Below are 12,570 nucleotides of genomic sequence, written 5' to 3'. Positions count from 1 at the left end.
GCGCATGTTTGCTAGCATTTTGCTCTCGCAAAGTGCTAGTTTGCGACGGCTCTAAGATTGAATCTGGTCCATCTCAAATACATTGAACCCCATCCCTTATCACTCACAGTTACTTCATTGTGGGCTTTGCCAAATCCATGACAGGTATGATTAAAAAACCTCTTAGTTCCAACCAAGTGAAAAGTATAAAAAAAAAACAAAAGATAAATACTAAGAATTATTACTAAAGATATGGATAATGTTATAAATGATCAGAGAAAGATTCAACTAATCACAATTTAATGTATATTTCTAGCATTCATATCTATGTTTATTTGTTTTTCATTCTAAATAAGGAATAAATGCATTCTGTCTACAATCAATCTTAATTATTTTAAATTTTTATAAAAAAAAAATAAACTTTCATTTAAAACAGTTATAAGATATCTTAATACAGTCTAACCTCTGCACAACAGCCACTAATGGGAACATAAAAACGGTTGTTGTTGGGAGGTAAGCTGAAAATTCCATGAGTTGTATAAATTGAAGAATAACTTAATTCATTACTTTTAACATTGAAGTAAAAATTTTTGTACAAAATTCCTTTTCTAAAGCGTGAAGAACTCCTAAAACACATATAGATTGATTGTTTATTGTAGGATATAATCCACTATTGACCTACTATAAGCTATTACAACATATACCTACCATTGTAGGTGTATGTTAAAAAATGCAAAGAAGGAATGTCCTCTGCCAGTGATGATAAGTAAAAAATTTCTTCTTAAAAAGCATAGTCTTCTAAAACATAGTCTTTGGTGTTTAAATCTTTTAATTACAGTAGAACCTCGATTATCCGGACTAATTGGGAATGAAGGTAATCTGGATAAGATTGAAAAATACAGTCTAACTCATTTATAACGTCATCCATAGGACCGGCAATTTTTTGACGTTATAACCGAGTGTCGTTATCTGCGAAGTCTATTATTATCAAAATAAATTTATTATCACATGTATAAAAATGCAAACTACATGTTTAAATCAACTTTATCTACATTACTATGTCTAAGTTTACATCGATGTAATTAAAAATTTCAAAAATTACCTTTTATAAGAAATTTCTATTTGTCATAAGTTTCAGTAATGGCGGAAGTACCAGTTTTGAGAATAATGTCGAATCAAAAAGCAACAAAAGGTTAAACTAACGTATGCCAATTAAAAATAATTCAATTATTTCTTTATAAACTATTTAATGTAATATGTTATATTAAAAATAAAAGAATATTTAACAATTTAGCATAAAGTAATTTAAAAATGAGTACATAATAACTGATCGTCACGTCGTTAAAAGTGTAGCAAATCAACAAATTTGTAAAATTTTTGTTTCTTTGGAACAATCCGGATAATCGAGGTCCTACTGTATAATCACTGGCATAGTACACTTCTTTTTTTACATACTTTTAACATAAATTAGCCTATAATAAAAGTCAATTTATGCCTGTGTTTTAGAAGTTCTCTGTGTCATATTTAAAATGCATACAATTTTAAGTTCAAAACATCTTAAATTAAAAACAATATGGATTATAAGCATAAATAAAACTATTATTAATTCATTAAGAATGAATAATATATGTAAAATTTAACTTATGAATTCTATAAAAGCATAATATTATAATTATAATGTTAAAGTTTGGAAATAATTTTTACCCGTGATGATAATCGTATTGTTTCTGTTTAAAGATTGTTGCCATATGTTGGAATATATCTAGAGAGCATAAGTATACTCCACAGTTGATATCTGTGCTAACAAATGTAGATGGCTTTTCGACATAATGAATTATCTAGAAAAAATTTGTGAATGTTTCAGTTCATAAACATCAGATAGTAATGACTAATTAATTCACTAACTTCATAGATAAAAATATAAACATCTAAAAACCGAATTATTAGTTTAGCTTTAAACGACTGCCAGATTATATCAGGTTATAGTAATTAATGCTACTATTAATTTAATTATTATTATTAAATTTATCAAGAGATGGCACCTAGTGCCTACCTCTAGTCCAAATTACTTAACATTTAATTATTAATACAGTAAAGCATCGATTATCCGACCTCCGATTAACCGACCGCGTTCTAGTCGGCAAATTCAAATGTCCGCTAGTGATGTGGCGCTACAATATTTGGTTATGTCTTGGCTACTTTAATATTATTTTTGTTAAATTTTTGCCTGTTTTAGCTGGCAGCACTGGCTCGACCATGAAAGGGAGGCTAGTATTTAAACCAGGCCTAATACACTATACTAATAATGTATTTTTTCATACTTTTCGGTTATCCGACCAACCCCAGTCCCCAATTAAGTCGGATAATCGATGCTCTACTGTAGTAGCATTAATATAGCCCAATATAATTCAGAAATCATTTGGTTTCATATTTAAAATTTAGTATGGTAAAATCACCAGTGTTTGTCTCATTAATTCTAAATGATCTTTCTTACAATGTACATTTCTTTAGATCAAATTTTCTTTAAGACAATTTATATTATATTGTTATACAGTTATATCGTCATAAAAGCATAATATTCATTTTGAAAAAATTCATAAAAAGTTGTTTGCTGTGACCAATTACAAGGTGGTGCATTTATATGCAATTAATTTAGTAGTAAATTGACTATTAAATACAATTTATAAAATGTCTTAGTTCAAACACAATCAAATTCTATAAAAGTTCATAAAATTACAGTGTACAACCACTGCTGAAATTCCTTTCCTTTTATCTCAAAAGCATTCCTGAAGAATCTGCAGGTTCTTCATTGGAGAGACAAACTATCTTTTGTTGTTCTCCATATTGCAAAGTCCCTGGGGATTTAAATAGGTTCTATATGGGGACCATTTGATACCACCTCCTGAGTGAAACTGCCATGATATACATATGCATCATCCTGTGATCATGTAAACACAAGTAATGATGTAACAAACAACATTTTAATACAAGCAGATTAAAAAACATAAGGTCAAAACTAGTGACTTGACCTCTGGCATTGAGGTTAAGTGTTCAAACAGAGATTGACAGGTAACAATGTGAGTAAATTTACTAAATACCAATCCAAAGCAATCGTTAGTTAGACTTGTTAGTCTAAAATTAATAATCATTTAGTGACTTTCGATTTGTTCTGGGAAGATTATGAATAAACACTGACTCAATGCAACAACTTTATTTATTCTACAATATGCATTTTAGGACTCTTCTTCATTCATCAACATAGTTCTCTACAATAGGAATCATTTAGTGATTTGTTTAGTATAAAATTGTGTTTATATATAAAATTAATTACATTTAAAATTTAATACATGTTAATAACCACATCACACAACCAGATTAAGTTTATTATTAATATATAGCTAGGGTGGAGCCTTGTCACAACAGGAGCCATATATTAGAAATAGAAATATCACTTTATTCTCTATTAGAACAGTACTATACAGGGTGGGCCAGCGAAAACGAAACGGCAGAGTGTTCGTGTTCGTCCAAGCAAAGCGCTCGGACAGGTCGATTTTTTGCTCGAGGGGACATCTTTTGCAATAAAGTTTTTGCGATTCTGAATATTAACTAAACAAACATTTATTTTGGAAAAAGTAACACAAACTATTAACAAACATAAAAAAACCTTTTAAGCTAGACTGCAAATGCAAGGGGAAAAAAATTTATTATAAAATTAAGGCTGATAATGTGTTATCTGTTTGCAGATGTTCTTTTTTGTAGTGTTCACATTAAGCTTGACCACTTAGTGATTCAATCAGAATTTAAGATTATTATTTGTTTATTGTGAATTTTGTACAACGTAATCGTTATGACTTACACAATTGCTGAAAGGATGGAAATAGTAACTCTTTATTTCAGAAATGGCAAGAATGCTCATCTTACTGCAAATTTATTTAATCAACACTATCCAAACAAACATTGTAACGCAAAATACGTTCTGGAGTTGGTTCAAAAGTTTCAGTTAATGGGTTCTGTGGCTAACAAAAGACGCGACCCCGGACGTGAACGTCCAGTAAGAAACGAAGCGACAGAGATTGGGATTTTGGGGCAAGTTGCTGCGGACCCAACTTTAAGTACAAGGAAGCTGGAGGCTGTGACTAGCATTAGCAGAACAACTATTCGCCGGATCCTCAAAGCTCACAACTTTCATCCGTACAAAATTAATTTAGTTCACCAATTAAATGAAGATGATTTTGATCGGCGACAGCAATTTTGTGAAATTATGACAGAAAGGTTAAGAATTGACGTGGATTATCTTTTCAACATTTGTTTTTCCGACGAGTGCACGTTTTTTTTAAACTCAACGGTTAATCGTCACAATTGTCGATATTGGTCAGATAATAACCCAAGCATATTTCATGAAGTTCATAGCCAAACTCCACAAAAGTTAAATGTGTGGGCCGGAATCTTTGGAGATCGACTACTTGGCCCCATTTTCCTAGACAGTAATCAAACGGGAGAAAGTTATTTAGATTTACTCGAAAATGTTGTACATCCATTACTTGTTGATATCGTCGAACTTGACGACCGATACTTAGAAGACCGCCTTACTTTCCAACAAGATGGAGCCCCCCCGCATTGTGCAAGATCAGTTATAGAGTTTTTGAACACGGCTTTTTCTGGGCATTGGATCGGACGTAGAGGTCCTTTAGAATGGCCGGCTAGATCCCCAGATCTTAGTCCTCTTGATTTTTTTCTTTGGGGACATTTAAAAAGTAAGATCTATGCAACCGAACCAAGATCTCTTGAAGAATTACGACAAAGAATTATAGATGAGTGTTGTCAAATAACACCCGAAACTTTCCGAAGTGTAAGAAACCGTTTTGAGCAAAATTTGTATTATTGTATGGAGGTTAGTGGTGCTCAATTCGAACATTTATTGAATACTTGATAACTCTTTCTTATGTTTGTTACTTTATTTGAAATAAATGTTTGTTTAGTTAATACAAAATAAACGAGTTTTTTTAAAATTTTTTGTTGTCTGTTGCATTCAGAATCGCAAAAACTTTATTGCAAAAGATGTCCCCTCGAGCAAAAAATCGACCTGTCCGAGCGCTTTGCTTGGACGAACACGAACACTCTGCCGTTTCGTTTTCGCTGGCCCACCCTGTATATACAATTTAAGTTCATAAAAATAAATTATGTAAGTAGGCTGTATGGATGCCACAGTAAGGGTCTAGAAGAGCTGCAATTCGGCCACTGTGGATATATTATATGGGATCAATCTTTCTTCCAGAATTTTTGAAATTAATTTATTTCTTTCTAATAATTAAATTTATCCCCCTTTCTCTAGTCCAGACTACTTAGTATCTTAAATATTTTATTAACCACATTATAGCCTAATTAGAGTCTGGCTGTTTGTTCAATTATTAAATAAAATATGTAAAGTCAATCTATAAATTATTTTCTATTGTAATTTTGAATGTTTTAAGTTTTAAATATCAAGATTAGTGTTTATTATAATAAATGATGTAATTTGACCAGCTGACTGAGCAGTTAAGGTGACAACCTAATGTTCTGAAGGACTTGGAATTTAATTCTGTCAACAAACCCCAGGAATTTTTCAACCTGTCAGGATTTGGTGTGGTCTGTTCAGACATGTTGTGTCCCATCTATCATTACCCAGCTGTGTCATTGTGGGTCTAGCCAAACCCATACTGAGCTTGTTAAAAAGGCTCTCTTGGTGCCTACAGGATCAAAAGAAACATAAGTGATGTAATTCGATATTACCTTTATTTCAGCATTACAAAGTAACTATTGTAATGATGTATCAATCGCATTCATAGGAAAAATGATTCTGCTGCAACTTTACATTATAATAAGTTACATAAATTACTACAAAACATGATTTTGAGATAAATTAGATCTACATTTAGGCATTCTGATTATTTCAAACAGACAATAAAAAAATAAAGAAAATATAATAAAAAATAATTACCTCATGTGTTTCTTTGTTTTCAACGATACAACCATAATTTAAAGATTCTTGCCTTGTTGCCTATGTAAATTAATTTCAATTATTAAACTCCAGTTCATTAGTGATTATTTTTAATAAATCAAATATATAATCAGCTTTAATTTAGAAGACATTAAATTATAAATAAAAATCTATAGACAAACAGAAGATAGTGTAATACCCCGTTCGCACCAAGCATTTCAATCTAGATTGTGACCAAGGTCAGCGACTATGCCTTGGTGCGAACACCCTCGACCGTTTCAATCTCGACTGAAACGACGTTCAATCGCGATTGACTGGAGAGAGTTCTTGAAACTAGATCCAGTCATAAGAGAGATCCCACAATCCCACGCGCGCAAGAAAATACAAGATGGCTACAGAACACGTGTCGGGCTATCGGCAAAGAAATAAAAAAGATGTTGGGAGAGACGATGACATCTGTCTATTATTAGATATATGGCAAGAAAAAGTATTTATTTCTAATCAAAACTTCCATTTTGTGTGTTGGTGTTTGTGACTTACCGAGTAATTAAGCCAGTTTTATCATTGCTTACAATCGCCGGGTTATTCTCAAGCGAGTTACCTGTGCGAACGGCACGACGTTTGAATAGCGACAGTCACAATCCAGATTGTAGGTAAATCGAGATCGAAGTTAGTCGAGGATTGTGTGTGAACGTAGTATAAGGATTATATTGGATTAAATTGATGGAATAAGGCAATGTAGCAAATAGGCAGTCTGCCAATAGAGAGTATCTGTTGGCAGACTGCCTCTACAGGAAACTGGTCCCTATTTACGAGTAAGTATTACACACGATAAAACCCAAAAAACACCATGCAACCAGCCCAATGGGAAAGTGCTAAGCAACTACCAGCATTCAGTGGGATACAATAAGGAAAACACTCCTTAAAAAAATTCTATTTTTAATTTAATAAAATAAATAATGTATTTAAAAATTCATTGAGAAGGGCATGATTGGTTGTTTTGAAGTTTGGAGAGTTTGTCTGCTACAATTATTCAAGGAGATTACACTGGCCATTGGAGCATTAGTTCTCTTAGATTTGTTTTTCTATTGTAAAAATTGAAATATTTTGTCCTCCTTTAGATTCCCTTGTCATTTATTTCTAGCATTGGATTTTACAACGCATACTAAATCTTATAAATTTATTAAAAAAATAAAAATTTTTAAATTTATTTTGATGGATAAAATAATTATTTCCTGCTATTTAAACAGATATTTTTAACATGTTTCAAAGTAACATTGGCTATTAGGTGACAATATTAAATATCTGTTGTAACATTAAACTCTAATGCTAAAATTTACTAATAATATTAAATATTATTTTACAAGTATTGAAGTGAAAAACAAAAATGCCTGGTCAAAGTATGTTTCAAAAAAAAAAAAAAATGCAGTTACTGTTTATTAAATTTATATTAAATTTACTTTCAAAATTATATGATATAATTTTTGAAAGTAATTCATAGTAATTTAATTATAGTTGAACTGACAATTTTATGATTATATTATTCTTCTAAATAATAACAATAATTTTATATTTAATTATTTTTCATATAAATAATAATGATTATAATTATTATTTATATATGAAAATAATGGAATAAATTATCTCATTCTTTTCAACTTTAACAAACAAATCTCATAACTCAAATACAGAAATTTGAAGTAAATTCATAAAAATAATAAGTAAATAAATTAATTTTTTAAGAAATGGACTTGAACATATAAATTTGGTTAAAAAGAGTACTTTTGTCCAATCTATATTCAAGACATTATCAGTTATTTAGACCAGTAGTTCTCAAAGCATGGTCTGTGGACCACTGATAGTTTGCAAACTGACTTAAAACTTTTTCAAAAATGCAATACTGTGTAGTTTATCCAAAAGAAAATGGCATTTTCACACTCTTACGTCAGGTTACCAGATGAACAAACTATTATGGAATACATCTAAGGTGATATTTTACATAATAATAAATGGTTGGGACGTAGGTAGTCTGCAGTTTATATGTGGCTTAGTTTAAGTGGTCTGTGGCTCAAGTACCTTTGAGAATCATGATTTAGACTAATTAGAAAGACAGAGCATCAAAGATTTGTTATTCTATTTTTCTAATTTATCTAAATTATATTATCTAAATTAAATCATATATTATATTGAAATACTCTTTTTAAATAAATTTGATATGTTTATATATCATTAGTAAATTTCTATGATAATTTCTTTAAAAATTTAGTTATAAAAGAGTAACTTATTAAGTTAATTGTTTTTCTTTTTGATCTTAAGTTTATTCTCTAGCCTACAAGTTTTTAAAAATCTAAAATAGAACTTTAAATCTGAAAATATTACAGGTAACTGTGATACTTTTTGCTTCAATAAAACAATTCTAAGAATTTTGCCATTAAAGTTTGTTATTACTTCTAAATGTTCACATGTCACAAATAACCAAAATTTTAAAAATGAGTGATGAATTTGATTGACGAGATAAGACAACATGACACATGGACAATTTGCTGAGATGACGTGCCTCTCAGGAAGAATTCTATAAGATATTGGCCCCTACTTAGTTGTTAGGCATGTGAAAAAAAACCCATAAACTCCATACAGCCAGCCTGTTGGATATGTTTGAACATGGGTAGTGGCATTACCCACTACCCGTGTTCAGTGGCATTACCCACTTGGCAAGTGGTGGACCAAAAATGAATGATTTGATTTCTTATAGTTTATTAAATATGTTAGTGATTATAAAGCTACCCACCAACCAATGCCGAATATTATTGGGCTAGAAACTGCTATACTATTAATAATTTATAAGACAATTTGACACTAGAGTTAGGAGTTAGGTGCCATATCTTGATAAATTTAATAATTATAATTAAATTAAATAATTTAGAACTACTGGAAGAAAAGAATCAGCCCAAAGCGGGACTCGAACCTGCAACTCCTGCTTACTGTGCAGATGTGTTGCCAATTACGCTACCCGGACCTCTGGTCCAATCTCCTCTTCCATTATATATAAAAGATTACGTTATAAACCATCGATGGTTATTATGGTGCTGACTGGGGATGTTTACAGAATGAGGGCATGGGTGTGTCCCCAGACGACACCATAATAACCGTCGATGGTTATAACGTAATCTTATATATACTGGAAGAGGAGATTGGACCAGAGGTCCGGGTAGCATAATTGGCAATGTATCTGCACGGTAAGCAGGTACGAGTCCCGCTCTGGGCTGATTCTTTTCTTCCAGTAGTTCTAAATTATTTAATTAAAATTATAATTATTAAATTTATCAAGATATGGCACCTAACCCCTAACTCTAGTGCCAAATTGTCTTATAAATTATTAATAGTATAGCAGTTTCTAACCCAATAATATTCGGCATTGGTTGGTGGTAATGAAATATTAGAATGGTTGCATATGTACTAATAAAAAAATAACTTTTTTGAAAACTACTCAATTCAATAATACATGCCTGATTAAATTAGTTAAGTGTGAAATATGGTAATTAATAAATACGTCTTTATTACCTCAGTCCCCATAACGGTTATTAAACTCTTTCCTGCTTTGTTTTTATGAAATTCTATCATCTGCATAAGGGGAAAATCACCACACACATCACCATTAATAAGAAAAAACGATTCTGGATCACCTCTTCTTATCTGATCTCGAAAATGATAGCAACCACCAGCAGTGCCCAAAGCAGTATATTCTTGTAAATATCTGAACAATTATTATAGCAATTAATAAAACAAATAATCAATTTCAAATTTATAAAATCAGAAAATATATTCCATGCATCTTACCTTATATTTACATTGTATTCTTTTGACATAGATGCAGCAGATTGAACAAGTGATTCATCTCCTTGATAAAAACCAATCATAAGAATTTCTGTTAGATTTGGCACTCTACAACATGCTTCTATTAAATGATGAACCATTGGTTTTCCAGCAACAGGAAAAAGTGGTTTCGGGAGATCAAAAGACAATGGCCGAAATCTTGTCCCTATCAACGAAAAATTTATATTTTTATTCAATCTGTTTTAATGTAATTTGTATTTATAAACATTTTATCATCCCATAATTTCATAAGGTTCATAAAATTGAAGTATTAATTTTATAGAATTTTAAATCATATGCTAACTTCGATCTATCAATCACAATATTTTATGTTTTTTTTTTTTAATTCTTTCTGCCATGTAGGCACTAAGAGGGCTTAATTTATTCATAATCATCACAGGTTCTGCAAGGCCCACAATAAAGCACAAATTTGAGGAATGTAGCCTGATATATCCAAGACAAACTGCCATGAAAATTTCCTGGGAAATTGCTTGCTTTGATTAAATTCCCATTTTCCCAGAGCAATAGGCTAACACCTCAACTGCCTATGCTATATTTTGGATTAGCATCATATAACAACGGATTACAATATTAAATTACAGTATCTTAAATTATTATTATTATATTTTCTAATTATAACATTTAGATATTTAACAAAAAGAAAGAATGTTAAGTCTTTACATTTATTACCAACAAATGGATTAAGATACACTTCAAGGCATTTCAAAGTAGAGGTGTATGAGAGTAAAACAAAGTGTAAATAATAAAAATAAATAGTTCATCAATACTAAACAGCAATTTTTATTTCCTAAATCACTTCCAGATAATCATTTAACACAGGAATGGACAAATTTCAGATTGCAGTAAAGACCAGCACTGCAGCAAGGATGGTGCAGGCAGCAACTACGCACCACATGTCGAGTTAACAAGAACACCAATAGACCCAAATCTAATAAAATTTTCAGTACTTTTATAACTTTTATTAACTTAATATAACTAACTAACTAATAAAAAGAGAATTGATTGAAAGAAGAGCTAAAACTTTTATTGCACCAGGCACAAAATCAGTTGCTGCAGTTCTGGTAAAGACAAAAGTTAAAAAAACATTTTATAAATCACTTAGACAAAATCTTGCATCATCCCACGCGATAAGCATACACTACCAGCCAAGTTCAGTCAACTCACATTTTATGGAAAATATAAAAATTATTTGCTATAAAATTAAAGACACAAGTTTCTTTATAAAAACACACAAATTATTCATTTTACTCCAGAATCATTACAGCTGAGTATGCAGCAGAACCAGATTTGCACATAAGCTAAACAAGTTGCATTTTAGCTTTGCATTATGAGCCTAAACCTCATGTTGACATTTGGTAGAAGGGAAAGACCTGTTATATATTATAGTTTAGGACACAAGTTTAAGTCCAGCCTAGTATACAGCATTACACATCAATGCAAAATAGTGTAATTTGTATAAATGACTTACTTTTATAGAATATCCTACAGTATTTCAAATTTGTAATAGAAAGTATTTAATTGTGTGTTATTAATATTGATAGAATTTAAAGTTATTTGACAGATAGTTTAAAACTCTACAGTTTTAAATATCATTAGAATTTTATTAATAAAAAGTGAGTATTTATTAAATGTTATGTAAATAATCACCTTTCTGAGGGCCACCAATTAATATTACAGCCTTCAACATAGCCTTTAATTTCTCTAACCACCACGTTTGTTTTTGTACAACGTGGACATTTACAATCTATTACGATTTACGTTTGTCGTTTTTACCTCTAGCGGAGAAATTTTGTAATTGTAATTTCAAAATAAAAAAATATTTTTTTAAGGAAAATAAAATTGATTATTTTTATCATATTATATACATTATGCACTGAAATTAAATAATTTATAGATAAAATCAAGAGTTTTTTTTAACCCTTTGTGCCCTATGGAAACCAATTATGGGTTTGGGTAGGCCCACAATGGAGCGGCAGTAAGGACGAAATCCCTCAAAAATTTTTTATGGTTATTCGGCAAGTCTGGATTCAAATCCTGGGTCTCCCAGGGTGGTAGTCTTTTTTTTTCTTTTTTTTAACTCTTTCCGCCCTGTGGGCACTAAGAGGGCCTCTTTTAGAAGGCCCATTATGGGTTCGGCCAGGCCCACAATGGGGCGACCGGGTGGTGACGGACGGGGCCCGACATATCCGAACGGACCACCCCCCGAAAAATTCCTGGGGATTATTCGACCCGTTCGGATTCGATCCCGGGTCCCCCAGAGCGGTAGGCTGCCACCTTTACCGCTCGGCCATCCGGCCGTCTAGGGTGGTAGTCTATGATATATTCAGTTAAACCACCTCCAAAAAAAATTCCTGAAGTTTTCGACCCGTTCGGATCTTCTAAAATCTAGGGCCTGATGGCCGAGCGGTCAAGATAGCAGCCTATCACTCTAGAGGACCCGGAATCGAAAAAAGTTTTCAGGGGGGTGATCCGACCAAGTATGTCGGTCCCGTCCCTTACCATCCGGCCGTCCCATTGGGGGCCTGGCCGAACCCACTATAAGTATGGTTTTTTTTAACTCTTTCCATCCTGTGCATGGCATTAATTAAGAGGGACTCATTTAGCAAGCTCATTATGGGTTCCAACAAAGCGGTAGGCTGCCACCTTAACCGCTCGGCCGTCACTATAAGTATGGTAAAAAGCCCGTGTTTTGAATTCAATTCTGGACTCTCCAAAGAGTC

General features: G+C 31.9%; 1 protein-coding gene across 2 annotated transcripts in view; it reads right to left on the bottom strand.

Moving 5' to 3' along the window:
• Positions 1–11,620, bottom strand: part of Gmppa (GDP-mannose pyrophosphorylase A) — a 38,365-nt gene extending 26,745 nt beyond the window's left edge. For both annotated transcript variants that reach the window (XM_067269374.1, XM_067269381.1), the window contains exons 1-5: positions 11,498–11,620; positions 9,794–9,995; positions 9,518–9,710; positions 5,957–6,016; positions 1,684–1,817 (exon numbers count right to left, since the gene is read on the bottom strand). In XM_067269374.1, coding sequence (XP_067125475.1) covers positions 1,684–1,817; positions 5,957–6,016; positions 9,518–9,710; positions 9,794–9,995; positions 11,498–11,537 — 629 coding nt within the window. In that variant the 5' untranslated portion in view covers positions 11,538–11,620. The remainder of the gene's footprint in view (positions 1–1,683; positions 1,818–5,956; positions 6,017–9,517; positions 9,711–9,793; positions 9,996–11,497) is intronic.
• Between the last annotated feature and the right edge of the window lie 950 nt (positions 11,621–12,570).

This window comes from Centruroides vittatus, unplaced genomic scaffold, assembly GCF_030686945.1.
Source record: "Centruroides vittatus isolate TY-2023 unplaced genomic scaffold, ASM3068694v2 contig_1079, whole genome shotgun sequence".
Taxonomy (NCBI): domain Eukaryota; kingdom Metazoa; phylum Arthropoda; class Arachnida; order Scorpiones; family Buthidae; genus Centruroides; species Centruroides vittatus.
Note: the sequence above shows the minus strand (reverse complement) of the source record. Positions and strands in the feature narration are given on the sequence as shown.